General features: G+C 37.8%; 1 protein-coding gene across 24 annotated transcripts in view; it reads right to left on the bottom strand.

Annotated features, from left to right (window-relative positions):
* Nucleotides 1-20,416, bottom strand: part of NRXN3 (neurexin 3) — a 966,298-nt gene that overhangs the window by 227,603 nt on the left and 718,279 nt on the right. For all 24 annotated transcript variants that reach the window (XR_008508436.1, XR_008508437.1, XM_054515101.1 and 21 more), the window contains one exon: nucleotides 15,789-15,970. Coding sequence is in view for 22 of the 24 variants with exons in the window: in XM_054515101.1 (XP_054371076.1) it covers nucleotides 15,789-15,970 (182 nt within the window). In the remaining 2 variants the exon portion in view is untranslated. The remainder of the gene's footprint in view (nucleotides 1-15,788; nucleotides 15,971-20,416) is intronic.

The following is a 20,416-nucleotide window of genomic DNA, read 5'->3' as shown; positions in this document are numbered from 1 at the left end:
GTCAGTACTTATAACACATTTCCAAGCACACCATCCATACTCTGCTAACAGCTCTGACATGGGAAGGCAGGCAGGAGGCACAAATCATAAGAAGCACAAACCTGGACAGCATGAGATGCAGTGATGGCACCCTGAAGCCTAAATTTACTCTCTTTAGGCAGACACCTTCACCTATCATGACTTTTTACATTCAAAGCACTCTTTAGGGTCAAATGGAGCCGTTCCATATGGAGCAGATTCAGGTTTACGAGCAAAAGAATGGAAGGAATTTTAGTCTCCCGTTTGCTCTAAACTGCCCCCCTAATGCTTTGTGGTGGCAGTGGCTTAGACCTGCTGGCAGCCAAGCTCTCAACCCAGCTGCTTGCTCACTTTCCTTCCTAGTTTGTTCTCCCTTCTGCCAAAGAATAGGAACAAGAAGGCTCATGGTTTAAGATAAACACAGGGAAATCACTTTCCAATTACTCCTGGGGACAAAACAGATGCAGCTGAGGGAAATTAATTTACTACTAGTTAATGTATATTTATTTATTTACTGGTTGGAATAGCAGGAAACAAAAAGACCAAATTAAAACAGAAGGAAAACACCTCTCCACCCCCTTTCCCAGGCTCTACTTGACTCTTTCACTGCAGATTCCAGTCCCCTGCCTTTGTAATTACCTCAGGCTTCACACAGTCCCCTTAGTGAGGCAACAAACGTGGATGGGGTGGGTTCCTGTCAGTACACAGCAGTTCTCTCTCCTGCTACTTCTTCCTTACACTTTTGCTCTACTCCAGAGTGGACTCTCCAAAGGCCATTTTTTTTTTTTTAATATCTAACTGCTCCAGCATAGGGTCTTCCACAGGCTAAAGCAGATAATCTACAGTGTCATGGAGCACCTTCCTCCTCCTCTCACCTTGGTGCTACCTCTGATGTTTATCTCCCTTTGCTGAATGCGCTTCCACAGGTGACACCTGCTTGGCTGATGGGCTCAGCTGCAATGGGTCCATTCTGAAGCCAAATGAATCTGGCATGGGGCATACCTTGGTCTCAACCCACAGAAGCCACCTTGCAGCTTCCACCTTGCCCACATTTACACCCAATACATGGTTTTACATATGTGATGTAATAATTCAGATGGATGCAAAACAGCCTCTCTTGTTCCTCCCAGTAGTATTTAAACAAGGCACATTCACATCTGTGGATACACCAAATCTGAAGCAGATGAATTTACTTTTGAAGATATCTGCCCACTTATGCTATAATTTTTAGGTGTCCCTGTCATCTCTGTACGTAAGTTATAGACCTGAGATAGTGCAGTTTGGTAGTGATGAGGACCACAGGCTCTTCAGTCCTGGCAAGACAAACCAAAAGTCCCAAATTACAAAGGAAGTAATTTTTTTTGTTCTCATTTTAAGCAAGGGACAAGAGCAACTTTCTCCCTTGTACTCCTCCATTTGTCAAAAATATACTTCAAGTGAACAGAGTGAATGTCACTAACGCTCACACCTGACAAAAGACAGAATGCAACAATCTCACCAGAGAGCACAGCCCTGCAGATGAACTCAGTCTGCCCCATATTTGCCTGGTTTCAGGAACTTATTACCTACTCCAATACGCAAGAAGCACAAAAGAATGGTTCTACTTGTACTTGAGTAAAAAAAACAAAACACATTGAGATTAATTTTTAATGACTTCTTAAAAAATACTGAACAATATTCAGCAGCTAAAGCTTTGAGCTCTTTAACTAGCTCAAATGTATTCTCTGGACTTTGCCTTGCCCAGGTGATATGGGTGACTCCCAAACCCCAAAACCACTTACTGCATCAGCAGTTCTGGGAAAGAGGCAGTGAATCTCATTCTCCCAGGAAAAGGGTGGCTTTTGACACAGAAGTGCAAATGGGAAAACAAAAAAAGCTCCTGTAATAAAGCTGGCTAATTTTCTTCTTTCACATACAGAGAACCAGAAACTATCCAGTGACTGTCAAGCACCACCTTCATGGGTAGCTCCAAATCTGGAATTTCTTTCAGCAAGCTCTGGGGAAGATGCATCATGAACCAAATACTACACTTCATAATGCTCTCAGGCACATGGCATTATTCTTAGGGTTGTCCTGTGCAGGGCCAGGAGAGGAAAATGATGATCCTTGTGCATCCCCTCCAGCTCAGGATAATTGATGATTCTGTGAATCCTATGAATGCTCATGAAGGGATTTTATACTCACAATTCCTCTATGGCAAAAAAAAAAAAAAGTTTTCCCCAACCTTGATAGATTTAAAAGTTGTTTAAAATTACAATTTCCCACTTTCATTGAAAATGAAATTCAAAGAAGAAAGAAACAAGAATCAGGCACCGTGTACATTTCATAGTAGCAATATTGAGAAATCTACTGGATTATCATCCCATGTGTGATGATGTCAGAGTAAGGGCAGGTGTTATGCACAGAACAATACTGAAAGCACTATGCAATACCCAAATGAGGTGGGCAAAGCAGCTCACATTCCTAGTTTTGACTATTTTTGCATTTTTAAAGACAAAATACTCCTTCCCTATGCCTTTATAAATCTCTTATTTTCCTAGCCTCTTTTCACACCCAGTTTTGTAATCTAAGTTTTTCATTAAGGAAATAAATACGCTTGCTAACAAAGAGCTCTTCTGATAGGAGGGGGATAGGAGTGGGGCAAGCAGGAAATACATTGTGCAACTTGATCAAGGAATCTTAAGACAAGGCTGAAGTAAATCAATATTGGGTGCCTTGCTTTAAAATTGCATGCAAAAACATATTACCTCTGTCTCCAAAGAGCAGCAATCATCCTTCAGTGCCACAGCTCACATTACAAGTGATGTCTTTTCAATTATCTCAAAGGCCAGATTTACCACTCTCTATTCACAAGTTCACAAGCCCATTAATAGCCATCTTGGGAATCATTGCAAGGCTGCTGACTACATATCACATGATGATCTCTCTGATAAAGGTTTTATAAACTGAGTCAACATGCCATCTAATGTGTCAAAATACTTTTTTTCCTAGACTGACAACAGGAAACCAGAGAACAGCCCCTCTGCCTTCTAACCCACCATTATCATTTAATACCAGCTGTCACTGAAAGCTGGAAAAATAAGTTCTAGGAAAATAATTACATGCAATAAGCAATGATGTTATGATGAATGCCACCACACTGGGAGGGAACTGAAAGGTTTTGGTTGAGAACACATCCTTTAAAATGATCCTACCACTGCTGTAAAAGAATTTTGGAACAGATGTGGTTGGATGACATCCGTGTGCAGATGCACCCAGCTGTGTCTACACAGCCAACCAAGCTCAGAACCAAAGACACCCTGGATGGCTTGCAAGGACCCAATTTGGGCCTACAAGAAAGTAGTGATGCGTATTTGGGGCTGCAGCTGCACGAATAAATCCTCCCAAACACAGCTGAGCACTCAGGTGCAAAAGCAGTGAAACCTGCCTGGAGCTGCAGCTTGTGGACTGCCTTGTTTGAATTTGCTTTAGTCCTGGGATATCTTCATTGTGACCCCTTATCATACAGGGATAGCCCAGAAGAGCCAGGGGGGTTTGGTGGGGAGCTGCTGACACAAAGCACAGGCAATGCAATCCTCTGTGAATGACAGGTAAACATCAACAAACAGAGAGGAGCTGAAGGGAAACATCGGCACAAAACAAATGAGGGTTAGACTGAATGAATATATACATGTACTCATTCAGTATTCATACAATACTGTATGAATACATATAGACATTAAAATAGGTTAAAACCTTAGGAAAAACATTGATTTCAGAACACCATTTCAGCAGAAACAACAAAACCAGAAAACCAGAAGGGATGAGGTAGATCTGATACAGCCAGAAAAGAGGATGCAATGGTAGAGCTATGAGGGTAGAGGACTGAACCTGATAACCTAGATAGCCCTTTCCCTGTTGTGTGTCCCTAAATCAATATGCATACCCAGAAACCTCATCTATATGTAAAGCCCCAGAACCAAACAGATTTTTCCCATCAGAAAGGGAACACAGGAAAAACTTTGATCAGAATAAAAATTAATGAAGATTTTTACGTCTGTTTCAAGCACAACAATTTTCTAACATGTAAAATAGTTAGAACTATATGCCTTTTTATCTACAGATTCCAGGTAAAATTGAGTTAATCTCCTTTGAAAAAAATTAAAGGTAGTTAACAGCAACAATTGTGGGAGGACTAGTTAATTGGGCTCCCCAAAAGTTAAGTTTTAAAGAAATATAAATGAGAAAAGCCAACCTCCTTCCCTTCACAGAAACAGATGAGAGAAGACAAGAATATGGTGCACCACAGTAAGAAGTAAATTTTTTGCATTAAAAATACCAGAGAAGATCTGTACATGAAAAGACTTACAAGTTCTTCAAATAATTGATACAAAAAGAAAATTCTCTGGTCTCACAACTGGACAGAATTAGTACAGTTCGATTTTAACACATCGTAGGAAAATCCTTTCAGTGCAACAGAACAATGGACTAAATTCCTCTTGTCAAACATTCCCAAAACTGTAAGGGTAAAAAAAGCAAGTCTCAGCAGTGGTCTCAGGAATAATGGATGCTGCAGTATAAACATATACGCAGGCTTCTGTACATTAGTAAAGCACCACACAGAAAATCACACCCAAAGGGAAAATCACACCCTACTTCTCTCCTTGGCAGTCTCCTGGTCCAATAGTTTAAATATCTTCTGGCACATTAATGTTGCCCAGCTCATGATACAATGCAAATCCTGTCGTCCTGTAAGTCTGTATTAAGCAAAATATCACTGTTCACTGAGGGCATAGTCTCTCTGAATGTATTTAGGATACAACATACATCTATGAAAGGACAACCTACTGATAGCAAGAATATTTGTAAGAATTGTTTAGCAATGCACCCAAAGACCTGAAAAGTTAGTGGATCTATTTCTATTGCTAGTTTAAATAGCATATTAGAAATATGAACATAGTTCCCTATAGAACTGATTAATTCCACCATCTCTTTAAGGCTGAGCAGTATCATACTAAAAGGGTTAAACGATCCAAAACCTGAAATCCTGTACATGGTACTGTATTTCAGATGAGATTTTCTAAAAATAATACAATAAAAGAGACATGATAAGATAGAAAAGGAAGCCTGAGTCAGTATAAGATACTTTTCTTTTTTCATACTTAATGAATGCTATTACCCACCTTCCAGAAATTGCACTCTTAACATCAGTAATTGACAAGAATAAAGAATAAGCTAAAACAAGGCCTGTGTGCACTGAAAGTAAATTTGGACAGTCAAAGCTAGTAATATACTTGATTATCAGGTATGAGTAAAAATATGCTCAGCTGATGCTTTGCACTGTGCCAAATTATATCAGTTATACAAGGCAGTCTTTTTCTGTAGGCGAGAAATTGTTTAAACAAAGCACCAGGAATTTAAATGTAGCAGAAAAAAAACTATGCCAAGATATTTAAGAGAATATTCACACTACATAAGCTTTACTTCGACTTGCTTTCAGATTGTTGAAGTCTTTACAGTCTCTCCATCCCACTTTTACATAAGGAGGTGGAAGAAGAAAATGCCTGTATCATGTATTTAACATAAAAGCCTTTCAGACCAGCAGGAATCCTTCAGTTCAATCATGCTTTATGTACTGAAAGGTTAACTAATGGGAGAGGCTTATTAGCACAAATAACACCACTTCTGCCTTGATACCAACAACACACCAGCTAAGCAAGCTCAGGCTGCATGCACACTTGGACAGGAAAAACAAGCAAGGACAAATGCACCACACAGCATTTTACACCTGGTGCTGTAAAATCAGTTCTCAGATGTGTGGGCAGCAGCAGCTTTCCCAGGGCACTACCTTCCCCCAGCTGTTGGGACTGAACCTCTTAGGTGGGAGAAGGGAGCACTTTGAAGAACTCTGATTTAAGAAAAGACGAACATTCAGAGCCAGCCAGCGACAGTTCTGAGGCAACAGATCTGTTACATCATTTAACCTCTAAAGCCTCAATTTTCTCATTTCATAAGTATGTTTAAACTACCTTTTCAAGAGATGTGGTGATGTATTGTGTTTATACAGCTGTTCTAAAATTACATGCAAAAGTATGTTTTAGGCATTATTATAACTGTTAGAACAATAGGGACTGAATAGGGACTGTTTTCAAGAAACACTTGTTTCTTGAAACTTATGGTGAGAGAAACTCACAAGAATTTGAATGCTAGTTTTAGCCAAATTCCAGTGCATTTTCTCCTCAGAATTGATTCTACAGTGTCCTGATAGAATAGGAAAAGGCCAAATTGCCCTTAATTTGCTATATAAAACTGTGCAGGACTAGTCTTTCATGTTCTTTACAACAGATGATTTTCAACTCAGTCAGCTGCATATCAATGACCAAGTTATCTTTTCCCTGCATTGTGTTTTGAAACCCTATAAAATTCAAATCCTACAGTAAACAATGTGTAATATTGCCTGGATTAGATAAATTTCACATTTTTTTCCTTATAAGATTCAATAATATGTCCTGTTTAGGATGTTCTTCCTAGAGGCTTAATAGAGAAACAATTCATTTTGCTGTAGCTGATGTAGTATGAAACAGTTGTTAACCTTTGATGAGAAGGTTACATGAGATACCAAGCTGGGGTAAATTATACTGACAATTGCCCTTGTTTAATTGCTTTTGAGTAGTACTCAGTATGTCTAAATGTGTGGTGAATTATTATTGTACCCTGCTGCTATCCATTAACATGGAGATCAAGAATTTTATTTTACTTTTTTGATGCAACCATAGAGAAGGTGATAAAGGCTTTAATTGCAAACAGATTTATTTTAGAACCTATTAGTGCAATTTATCCAAGCATACAGAAGATGGGTTGGTCTGAACAAGCTCGTACATTTCAAGCTTCTTATAAAAGGCAAAAATCTGTATTGCCAATTGTTACAATCTACAAAAATGAAAGATTTTAGTCTCTTTCGGAATGAATACTGAAAACCTCACACTTGTCTTATTTGAGTCTTGCTTATTTCAAGCCAAGAACTTCACTGGAGATGATCTTATTTCTTTGGCTCAGCCAGAAAAAAACTTCACATTACCTCAATTCCTTTGTATTTAGTATTAAAAAAATACTAAGAAACAGAATGGAATTTTTCCCAGCATCAAAAACAGTATCCCTAATCTAATAGTTCTTTGTTTATTCACTCACTGACAAGACTGTGTGACAAAATTTGTGTGACAATTATTAGTTCTGAAATCCTAAGAGAAGGTACTGCAAAAAAGGAAAGGCAATTCATCTCAGGTTTTATTGAAATTATGATATATTACATAGCCCTGGATGACATATTCTACCTAAACACTACAGTCAAAAGGGAGAGTAAAATTAATATCAAGCAAACCACAGTATTTGTTTGTACAGTGTACAAGAACAAGCATTAGCATAATATTTATTGCCATACAGGATGTTTGGATAGATGCTGTGAGGTACTCAGAGATTTGATTGTTTAACATCTAATAGCAATTCACAGAACCACAATGAATCCTAAGACAAACCTGGACAAAATAACAACGTTTCAAGCTCCAGAATGTATTTTAAACAGAGGCTGCATATTTAGAGATGAATCTTTCTTGTGAGCTATCCCATTTGCTTCGAATTAGAAACCTTTTTTTTTTATTTCTGCACTTAGACTGAAATACTAGGGTCTGACTTTGCCAGATGTACAACACTAAAACTGGCATATGTGTATTCTGAAAAAATGGTGTCCACTATACCAAACCACTATGACCTTAGTAGATGCTGCTGTGACTCAGCAAAGCTCTATCTTTTAAGTTATAGTATTTAGTTGCCCTTATCTTTAAGATAGGTTTCAGAAAGTTACCAAAATGTAACTTCCCACTGAATGTCCTCCATGTCCTCTAATTCTAAACTTCACCCTCTGTTATCCCACTGAATTCAACAGATTTGAGAGCCAAACTCCCCAAATTATTTTCAGATTGGTAACTCTAATCAGGCTAATTTATGGTCTAATCAGCAATTTTACTATTCATGCCAACATTGCCCTACCAACTCTTTCTCCCATGATCCAATCAGCTTCAGAATGTTCAATGACAACTGCAAAAATACTAGGATCTATGCACAAACAGTCACTGAGTGAGGAGTTAATGAATCCCTGTATCAAAGCACTGAGCTCCCATGCTGCCTGACTGGAGCTAGGGATGTAAAATCCATCATCTTTCGCCACAGGACACCAGCGTGCCATTTCCTGCACCGCTGCCTTCGGCGCCGCACGCTCCTTCAAACACCTGGGGCACACAGGGCAGGCAATGGAGCACAAAAGAGAGAGCTGGGTGGGCACTGAGAGGGCTGGGTGGGCACTGAGAGGGCTGGGTGGGCACCGAGAGGGCTGGGTGGGGCATAGTGGATAAGGGTGCCAGCCACGAACAGGCACACCAGGGTGAAAACCTCTCCTGTGTTCATAGGTTTAGTCTCAACTCATGGCCTCCTACCAGAGACTCCCGCTCAAGAGTTAGGAGATAGCAATAAATGGGCAATTCCTATGCACAATATGAACTAGTTAAAATATATTAAAAATGGATTATTAATCACCTTCTAAAAATAAAAAAAGAAGTACCAATAATACCTTTTAAAGTTGGCTTGAAAACTGAAAGTCCGTTTCCTCTCTTCAAATTAGTTTCCCTTTACTAATTCTTCTGTGCTCTAGGGAACGATAAATGCAGCATGCACAAACACATGGGACTTCTGAGACCAAAAGAGTTTAGGAAAGGACAGGAAAAGACTTGAGAGCATTTTGGGACAAGATCATTGTGTATTTAAATAGAATGCTTCCATAAAAAAAAAAAAAAAAAAGTCAGGCTCTTTGGCAGTTTTAGACCAGCTGGCAAAACAACCCATGACGTGCATATCTCAGATTTGAAACTCATTCAGATATAGCCTCTCTCAGGCTATAACAATGCTGAAATAATATATATTTGCTATGGGGATTTTTAATTCTATAAACCTGATATAATGGACAAGCAGCTACATTATAGTCCATTTCTTCGTGCAGATGATCTGCATATGGTAGCCTATAATACATTCCCTATTTTCAAAGTAAATGGTCAAGAAAAGAGGCTTTTATCCAGGTCAAGACTAAGTAGGACAGCTTGACCCTGCCTAGAAACTGAGGAACCCCAATCTGCTCATTCTCTTACTCCTCCTGAACAAGGATGAAAAGAAAATTGGAGAATCAAAAGTGAGAGAACTTGTGGATGGATATAAAGACAGTTTACTAAGTGAAGCAAAACCATACTGCTTCCCATTCCCAGATAGATACCGAGCCACTTCCTGGTAAGCAGGGCCTCCACATTCATAACTCCCTTGGAAAGACATAGGCCATAAACCATCAGCATCCCCTCTTACCCTTCTTCTCCCTTCATTTTTTTTTTTTGCCAGGCACATTATCTTATGGTACGGAATATCATATGGTCAGTTTGATTAACTGTTCCAGCTGTGCTTCCTTCCAAATTCCAGTGCACTGACAGCATAGTCACTGACTTATGAATTCATTACAGGTTTGTCTTTTAACTTACAAATTAGTTTTTAGGGTAATTTTACTATCTCCAATTCTTGTAAGCAACATAAAGAAATGGAGTGCCATTAAGATGACAGCCTCGACTGAAGATGACTATCATCCTAAGGAAAGAGGAAGATGTGACTTAAAACTTGCATTTAATAACACAAATAATTATAGAAAGGATGTAAACACTTGTGAAATGCTCTGTAAGACACTCATAACCTGTTTGTCATGTAATAGCTCAATGCTTGTTAGTCTCCCAAGTTATTCCTTGCTGCTAGGGAACAGTACTACCACCCCAATCATTGTGGTGCCAGCACTCTATCTGGCCTACACAGCACAGCAGAAACCTGCTCCACTGTAGCAAGGGGAGGTAGGACACTTCTTAAGGTACTGCAGTATATGGACACATATGTCACATCTTAAATGAGGATTTTCTTGCCAATCCCAATTACCTTAAATGGAATGCAACCTAAGTTAAGTTAAAGGCATCCATTAACAAGAACTTCAAGAATTGACAAATCACGGTAACAATTGTTTATAAAATATATATATGATTATGTGAAGGAGGGACTTGAGGAAATCTTCATACACTAACATTAAATCAAAACAGTTCTTCCAGTCCTTCATTTGGCTCATTTTCCATCTTGCCTAGGAGGTCAGCAGTCAAGGTTTCAAGTCTTCAAGCATACATTAATTCCCAGGTGGTACCTATTAAAGATGGTATATTCAGAAGTCTCTGCCAGAGAATTTACTCCTAGCAGAAAGCCACATTCAGACAGTTTTTATATGTTAATAATCACAAGAGACCTGCAGAGCACTCCCTCAGGATGGTTGCTAGATTTGTCATGGTAAAAAATGTCTGGAGACAGTTTGTTCTTTTAGACCTTCTAAGGATTTAGACAATATAATCTTTTGCTTGAAAGCTCATCCTAACTCTCTCCCCTTGCCAGCAAGCAGCCTAGTCACTCTCATTCACTAGCTGTTCACTTCCTCAGCTAAATGTGCTATACAAGATGTTGTCTCCTGCACTTAGAAATTTTATAAATAATTTCTTGCCTCAACAAAGCAGCCTTTGTTGCATTTCACCTTTTTCACTGATTGCTTCACTATAAAACATCTTTGATTGAACATGTGTTCCATACCAATCTGTAAGGGCTCGTAATTTGTATAAATTAAATTAGGAGAAATGTACACAGTTCTTTGCTGTTTCATGAAGGAAATGAAGCATGATGGGCATTAAACACTTTGGAACTGATAACTGCTTAACCACTTCTGGTACTCTCCAAGAACTGTATCAAACTCTAAGACTTTACACACTGCTTGAAATCCTGGAAAGGCAAGAGTAAAAACACTGTCTAAATAGACATCAATGTAAACACAGTCAAGATATGGTAGATAAAATTATTTATGTTCACAAAAATTAAACTTGAACAAACTTAGGGTTCTATATAAGAATAAAAAAGGTGGTCTAACATGATGAATCACCCTAAGAGAAACCTGTAACTGTAACATCAGTAAAGGCAGCTAAAAATAAAGCAAAACACAAGATAGGATATTGAAGCAGATCCCTCACTTTTTTCATGGTCTATAGCCTCTGCTGATACTGCCTGCAATATAATGCAGGTTAGTCTTAAGGAAACACTGCTCTTTGTACTTTTTGGATACAAAAATGTAAGCCTGTTAATGCTCAGTCTCTATTCAGCCTAGAAAAGGCTGAAATATCTTGCATCAAAGAGCTTTTGGTTTCAGAAAAGTAAGACACAAACTCCCATTGTATTTTGCCTCCATTTATTATCTCAGAGTAGCCCTTAAGTTACTCAGTTCATCATATACTCTCTGGTTATGATAAGGACAACCCTGCATCTATCCCTCTCCTGATTCTACATCATCTGCTTCTTCTGTGTCTGCTCAGATGACATGCCACTGCAGTTTGGAAGGCAGACTTCATAGAGAGGAGCCAGAATTGGTTTTACAACTGTAAAATCCACAGATTTGGGCCAATCACAGTATAACTGAAAAGAAAATAAATGATTAAAAGTACACATTCATTTTCATCAATTTATACTTATTTTCATTTAGCAATGCCATCTCCAACTCAGGGAGAACTTACTTTTTGCTACACTTATTTCTTTAAATACTATTTAAACACTATTAAACTATTATTTAACTGTTTAAATACAATCGAATATTAAAAATCAGAACGGGCTACAGCAGATTCTGTAGCCTTCAGTGGTAGTCTAGTGCTAAATGATGGATCCCCCCAGCCTGGGTCTACTTAAGCAAAACTCATTCTAAAATCATTAATGTTTTTGCCCAAATCTGATTCCTTCTTGTGGGGAATTCAGAAACTGGAAGAGCCTCACAACACCATTCTGAAGATCCAGAGGGTTGATGGCAGTTTACCACACAGAACAAAATGAAAGAAAGCAGACTAAGCCAGCAGCACACATGAATGATTTCCTTCTCCACAATTACTGCAAGAATGACACCCATCACCACTTGCAGCTGTTCCTCTCCCCATTTCATCTCTATGTTTTGTATGTGATGAAGCACCAAATACAAGGTGTAGTGGTGCAAAGTGAATAAACACACAGAAGCATTGAACCCATAACTCAAGACATGCAATCGTTTAAGTATCCATTGTGGAAGACAATTTCCTGGTGTAGGTTTGGACTTGTGCTTTGAATGAATTGTTAGAAATACAAAAAAAATTATAAGGAGGGATCTAATGCTCTAGCAACACTCCCGTTCCATGTGCTACAGTCTGTTCACACAAACACCTCATGCTTCATATGCAGCATTGATCTGGATGGTATGCCATCCATTTCTGCAGGGCTGCCACCTCATACTTCACTGTAAGGCAGGAGAGAAAATAGTTTCTCAGAGACTGTAATTTTTTGTCATATAAAACAGACATATTAGTCAATAAATTTACACAATATCTGAAAGACTCATAATTAAAAAATGAATTCTAACAGAACAGCTGTAAATTAAACAGATAAATATGCAACTTCAAAATAAAATATCTTCAAATCTACAAATAGAAGAGATCAATGGACACTCCAGAACATACATGATATTAAAAAAACATGCTAACTACTAAAAGGTTTCCTTAGAAGAGTATGAGCAAGTTTTACAATCTTTAAAATATAATCAAGATCTTGATAGACCATAGCCATTACTATTACTTTTGGATTAGATTTTAGTTTAGTGATGCACATTAGAAAACAATGATCATCAGGTGGCTTTTGCCATCTGTTATTACCAATACAACACCCAGGGAAGTCTGAGGAGGTCAGCATCCAGTAAATAGCATCCAAAAGAGTCTGTGAATGGAATATCTAAAAAGGCTCCCATAAAAGAAGTGTCCCCAGGATTTTTTATTAACCCAGGCAAATCCCTGTCACTTTTATTATTACTATTATCATTAAATATAATTGCACCTGAAAAAGTCAAGACGCTAAATATATGTAAAATAAATTACATTAGTATTTTCTCCTTCTCTTGTAATTTGCTTTATGGTCTAAGTAGTTGGGTTTTCAAAGTTTATTTTATTATCACTTTAATCTGTTTTCATAGCTCTGATTTTAAGATCTATTTATCCCACATTTCTATTAAAATTTTACCCATGCTTCCTTGTTTCTCTTGACAATCGAAAATAGCCTAATGGGAGATTTTGAAGAAAAGAAGATGGACAAAGTTTTTGATTATCACAGCACGAGCATGTGGTAGGTTTTAGACATTTACAAAAGATCTTGCTCTCATGAAAAGTTTGCATGCAATTTGCTAAGAGATCCTAAATGGTCTTGCATTTTAACTGTCATTTCAAGTAGCACCTTTACCTTCAGATTTCATTTTTTTTCCAAAATAATCCTGATGTAAGCTCTCTTCTATTTCTTTGAACCATAAACCGGAGATAACAGTCTTGCGGACATTCAAGAAGTCAATAACACTTTAAAAGTTCCTCTTCAACTTTCCTATTGCATGTCACAGCATGAGTCTCAGACCACATTCTTTATTTGAACAGTTAGGTAGAGTCAGTTATATATATGATGATCAGTAATGCCATACCCAAAAGAGCACAGCAGCATGCCTTTGCTCCTCATGAATGACTGGCAAATCCTCCTAATCCATCCTCACCACAAAGGAACAAGAGAAATTAAAGCTGAACTAGTTCTATATTTACTGCTAGTGAACAGCTTCAAGGATAAAATTGGCCAAACTGCACAGAAAGCATTCAACAGAACTTTTAGCAATAGTATCAACCACAATTAGTAGTTTTTATTTAAATATCTGAAATAATCTGAAACTAGCAGAATGCCATACAGAGTAATTTGAAAAAACAATATGGAAAAGGAGCTGAAAAAATTTCATTATGCTGTTTTCCAAAACTGATTGGAAAGAGAAAGCAATGATTTTCCTTCGTTATTATTTTTTTTTAATGAATGCTTATGTCTCAGGTTTAATTTATTTGTTTCAGTCTAGTAAACAAAATTTTTTATAATTAAAAAAAATCAGTCATTAAAATGTTCAATTAAAGGTAGGGAAAGGTTTGAGACCAAGGTATAGAGAAAAAATGTGTCTTCATCATTAATGCTGAAAAGAGTCATTGTGCAAATATTTAACTTAGTGCAGAACTTAAATTTCTTTTGTTGGTACTTGTGACCATTTCTCTTCTTCCTTCCACTGACTACTACAAAGAAGAGCCTGACTTTCATCTTCCCTATAACAACCCATTAGGCATTCAAGAGCAACATGATCCCATCTTAGACTTTTTCTACAGCCTTAACAAATTCATATCTCTGAACCTCTCCTCACATGCAAGAACTCTGTTTTCCAGTTAACTGATAGCATTTTACATGTTATAATGTAACACCTGAAGAATATACATTGCCTTGCTCAGACACATCAAGTCACATTTGCTTAATTTGAGTCACAGAGTTCCAAGCAATTAGGCTCAGCACTGCTCACTTTTACAGTCTTCTGGGGTTCTTTTTATTTTGTTTTTAAGAAAGGAAGAAAACCTGGTTTTATATGAAAAAAAATGCCAGGGTTTGATCTCATTTTCATTCCAGCACAAAACAAACAAAATATTTGGATATATCACAAAAGAGAAAAACCAGAATGGGTGACAGTCTAATGGCTTGAGACATATCTACCCCATTCCAATGAATCTGAATTTTACAACAGGATTCAAAACAAAAACCACTGAAAATGCTGGCAGTGAGCACCAGAACATTGTTTCTGGTTGTTTCAGAACCACCCTGCAATATATCCAGTGCTTCAACATGATTCTGAATATGGCAAACTCCAGCAGCAGACTAAGGCCCTTCGTCATTCACATTCGGTCTGTTTTGGCCCCTGGCATTCCTTCCTGTTTACTTATATCTTCAAGGTTCCATGAAATGTCAACATATCCCCAGCTCATTCAAAATTTGCAAAGGGCCCAATTGCCCTTCCGCTATGAATTAATGCATAATACATTGCAAAAAATCTGAACGTCAAGTAACATGATCAGCCTCTACCTCTGGTAAACCTCTTGGCTATTTGCCAGATGAAAACAAAGCAAATAGCCTCTTCTCCTCCCAAAGAATCACAAAGTAACAAACCCCAAGTGTTTCCAGTCCTAGTGTTCTCATTTTCTCAAGTAATTCCATATGCTAAAACCCCTTTTGCTCAAGCTCTCACAAAACTCTTTTCTTTTCTTGCAAAGCCATGTTGCACTAACATAAAATTCTTATTCTTTTGAGTTACCCTGCTAAAGCAAGCATCAGCTTGAGGATCTGTTCAGTTCTCACTTAACTTTCTTCATGAGGAAAAAACCAACAACCTATCAATCCCTTTTACTCTTTGCCTTCCAAGAATAGTAATACTTCACCAGAAATTCAGCTGTGTTCAGGACTGTGAATATGAATCAGTAGATTACCACTGATGCAAAATGTTTCTTCATTTTTTAAACAAATCCTGCTACTGAATCACATAAGGCTTTTGAGTTTTGTTTGTCTCCTTCCTCCCCAAATACTTTTGGCATCAAGATTTAATTCTCTGTGCATCCCATTCTGCAGTTCTACAAAACCCTAAAGAACTACTATAGGCAGTTTAATCTGATGAGAATTGAAGACATAGAAAGTACAGAATATGACACATAGTATTTTAGAGTAACAGCTTTCTTCAAACACATATCCACTTAAGAGAAACCCAGGTCTGGGAGAGACATGGGCCTGTCTGTACTCACTATGTGCAGCTGCAGAAAATCACCAAGCCCAGGGGCACTGTCAATCCGGACGAGGATGCCATCCTTCACTGTTGTGCTGAAGCCCACAGCAAGACGGTCTGTCCTCGTGCTTGGTCTGTCATTAGCTGGCCAGGTGTACAGGATGAGACCTCCACTCTTCCCAAAGATATATGTGGCACCAGCTACAAGACACAAAACCAAAGAAAAGTCTATTAGTTTATTAGTTACTTATTTGCCAAGTCTGGTGGTAATCCTATGACTTCCGAGAGGAACAACTTAAGCAAGCACATGCTTTCATTAGTTACAGGAGTGAAACCAATGTGTCCTGCTGGCCAGGCCTGAAGAAGTACATTATTAGTTCCTCAATAAAGCCTATACAGCATTCAAGACAAAGCTAAGTGAAGAGTTTATCAAAAATAATCAAGATGGCTTATCAAGAATGAATGATTTCATTAGTGCTAATACCCCAGACAAGGCTGGACAGGACACTGCTGTACAGGGGGAAAAACCACAAGCCACTCCTGTTTCAAAAGCATGGGATTCAATCTTATAAGACAACTCAAATGAAATATTTCCCATTTCTTCTTTAGGTTGGACTAGCTTCAGCTAAAGGCTATTCACACAGAGTAGGAGACTACACTTTTCTCAACACTTCATGAGATTTTTTGATATCTAGTCCATATATTTCCAGCACCATTTGTCTTGTCACAGCTGAGCCTGGGAATTTGTTCCTTGCCCTTGTTTTTAAGGACAACACCAAACTTCTCCCATGCTGAACACTGTCCTCCCACATTCATGAGGGCCATCTGAGCTGAGGAAGGCAGAAATGCAAGTGAGGAATTATTATTGCAGACAAGGAAGCTGAGAAGCTAAAGCATTTGGAGTTCACATTCTGACTTCTACTCAACAGTCTGAGTTAGAAGCAAGATTTTATAACTCAGCAGTTATAAAACTGGCCCCTGAGCTTCTTAAAAATATATATCTAAAATTCCTTTTCCTGTCCAAATCTACAGGCAGGCCAGAAACAACATTCTTCCATGTTTCAGGCACTCATTGCACCTCATTTTTCTCAACACTATTACAATGGTTACAGAATAGTAAGCAAAAATAACCAGCTTCTGTTACTGCAACAAGGACAAAACATATGTAGAAAGTACAGGCAATTACTGGGTACATTTTCTAATCTGAGTGTAACTACAACTGAGGGTTACAACATGGATCACACAACCCTGTACAGAGTAAAAGTAGATAGATACAGAAACAGGTAGGATCATATCACAGTAATTTCTAGACTTGCCTACAAAGCTGCAGCTTCGCTAAAGCTCTCTATGACCTGAATTCCAAATAAATGCTACATATTAGTAGAAATAATTGATACACTTCTCCCTTGATAGAGAGGCTTCCTCTAGACATCTCAGAACATATTACCAAAACAGACATCAAAAACTCAGCCACCTAAAAATGAAATTATTTGTGAGCAGCTGACTCAATGACAGAGTGATAATGAATCATGTTTCCTTCTTCCCTTCCAGGCCTGTGCACATCCAACAGAACATGCCCTCAGTAAATTCAGACAAATGTGTCCAAAATCAGGGTCACATAGGAAATTTCAGTCATAATTCTGAACTACCAATAAAGAATATTCTGGCATTCTGGAACTGTGAACATACACTTTCAGTTTGAGAAAGAATAATTTTACAGATTTAGTCTCCTCATTTAGCTTTAAACTCCAGACAGAGGGTGTATGACTATTATAGGATGTGTAGAAAGAGGTTTTGTCTGTTTGTTTGAACACATCCCCAGCTCTATCTGCAACCTTATGGTGAGACAGCTGGAGATGAACAGGTAGTGAATTACCTATGTCCTCTCCCCATGCTCAGGTATAACAACAGGCCCCCTAAAACCACACTACAAATATACTCCTTCAGTTTATCAGCTTGTTCTATAACTTGTGTGTGTTTTTGCACTACAGGCTAAACCTAGGCACAGCAATGTGGTAAGCAAAATGAAATTTACTTATTGTTGATGGCTTCACAAATTAAAACCCACTTCCCAAAATGACTCTCACTTGAATTTCAAGTTCTCCTCCTTTCCTTTGTACTGGCTATCAGGCCTTTCAGCAGCAAAGACAAGCTTGGAGGTGAGTTCTTCACTCTTTATGAAGACAGATTACTTTTTTGCCTCTCTAAGAGCCATTTGGCTGCAGGTAGACCATGTCAGTACTCCAATGAGAGCCAATTAGAACCAATTACATCCTCACAAGCCTTTCATGAGACTCTACTGAACCAGATCTTATTTTCTCCTCACAGAGCATAGATTTTGCTTCTAAGCCTAACCTGCCAATATTTAGTACTTTGGTACTATGGCACCAAGGTTGCTAAGGTAAGAATCAGAAACACTAAGAAATAGCACAGTATACATCTGCCTCTGCGGGGTCTTATTCCAGTTTTCTCTGAGATGGCTCTACATAATGCTTCATGAAGAAATGTAGTACTCTGGTTCAGCTGGGAATGTCAGCTCAGTTCTGGAGTTCACCTGCTCCACAGGCTGTCCAATTTTACTGTGATGGATTTTGCAGTCATATATTCTGGCAAGGCACTGAGTCCTTGAAATAAAGATAATTCAGATGAAACAACCAGAGCAGCAATAGCCCAAAGAGACCTGCAAACAGAAGTCTGATGGCCAGTAATTGTTTCCTTATTTTCCAAGTCAGAAAAATATCTGCATAATGAGAGATGGGCCACATGCTTTATCTGTGTGTAGCTGAATGTACAAATTTGTTGGATATATTAATGCCCCTTCCCTTCACCAACTTTTTGAAGACAAATAGGATATCCACTGACATTTTTGGAAAGAGATGCACATTAACATTGTGCCAGTATATTTTTTTCTCCAAATTATAAACAAAATAATCATTCCAGTCTGAAAACATAAGGTTCATCAAGTAAAAGTGAAAGTATAACAAGAGTTAGTACCACAATGCAATCAACATAAAGAGAAAAGATAACACAAAACCTCAGCCATGCAACACAAACACACTTGACTTAACTACTTTTATTTGACTGTAGCAACCATGAGTTTATAGAGTTTGAAAGTTCAAAACAATTGAAACAGACAAAATGAAAGCAAATTATAACCCTGGACTTCAGGAAAGGAAATTTCAGCTTAACCAGAACTTGACAAGACCTGGACAACTCTATTGGACTGGACTTGCTTTAAACTGGTGTAAGCTGGCTAGACCAGTTTATGTCCAGCAGTCCCTCCTGATCTTAAATCAATAATTATCCTTTCTTTGTGGTGTTGCAGAGAATTGTAGAATAATTAACTAAAGCATTCTGATTAAAAAAAAAATCTGGTGAGATGCACATCTCTTCATCTTGATATCTTCTTGTACCTAAACTCTGTTACAGTCCTCTTTATAAGACAAGAAATAATAGTTTTCTTCCAAGATATTTTCTATTCAAGACTGACAAGAGACTACACTCTTAATGAGCAGCCACTTTAAATTTAGTTTTTCTTCACTGTTAAAGGTTTCATTATGTAACTCTTTTAATATACATTAAAACTATTTTAATACACCACCAACTGTGCCCTAACAATAGAAAAGTCAGAAGGACTGATTAATTTCACTGTTTTACAATGTATTGTTGTTACAATGCTTCACCACTTCAACTATATAACACTAAATTCAACCTATACCATGTAAAAAAGAAGAATAATAACATCAAGGATACAAGCATACAAAATTATTGCCTCAGTCAGTTTTGTGAGCAATCTCACTTCTCATAGTGCCCTAGGCCAGATTACTGTACCAACACATAAAAACAAAGGGAAGTAGAATATTTTCAGGTGCTCTACATGTTGCATGCAGAATTTGGTCAGCACTGAGTGCTCAGAGAACTGAAGAAATACATAGGAAACACTCCCTACAGATTTAAGCTACTAGGACACCATTACACGTTTAGCATATACAAAGCTTATAAACTCACAAAATTTAGCGTGGCAGAATGGCAGTAGACTTCTCCCAGAAATTACATAATTGTAGCTTATATCATTGGTGTTTAGAGATCAGAGATGGGTATGTTACAACACATGTGACAATGTAGTCTGCATATCTAGCTTAGGTAAATTATGCATTTGTTAGTTATATTCATGAATAGAGCTGCTATTCATCTTCAGTCAAAACAAAACAGTTTGAGGCAAAGACTCCTCATGGCAAACTTCTAACAGAAAAGTCATAACTAAGATTATAAACCACAGCAAATAAAGCCTACAAGTGGGGTGTTTTAAGAAGTGTTTACTTTAAGCTGGCACCATCAATTGTCATTTTAATTCATAATTTCCCAAAGACTTCAAAAACCTATTTTAAGGATGAGTTTCTTCAATCAGCATAGTACAATTTCAGCAAAGTAAAGTAGAAAAGTAAAACAGTAAAGTAAAAGTAGAGTCATAGAAAACAAGTCTATTGCATCTGTGCCAATTATAACTTCTATGCCCTGCACTCCTGTGAATTCCCCCACATTAAATAATTGATTGCAAATTATCTTTTTGCACCTACTAAGCCATCAAAGCCTGATTTTCTCAGCTACATCACAGCACACACACTCATTTTCCTATGGCCAAGAAAA

The sequence above is a fragment of the Molothrus ater genome, chromosome 6 (genome assembly GCF_012460135.2).
Source record: "Molothrus ater isolate BHLD 08-10-18 breed brown headed cowbird chromosome 6, BPBGC_Mater_1.1, whole genome shotgun sequence".
Taxonomy (NCBI): domain Eukaryota; kingdom Metazoa; phylum Chordata; class Aves; order Passeriformes; family Icteridae; genus Molothrus; species Molothrus ater.
The sequence above is the reverse complement of the archived record's forward strand: the minus strand, read 5'-3'. Positions and strand labels throughout refer to the sequence as shown.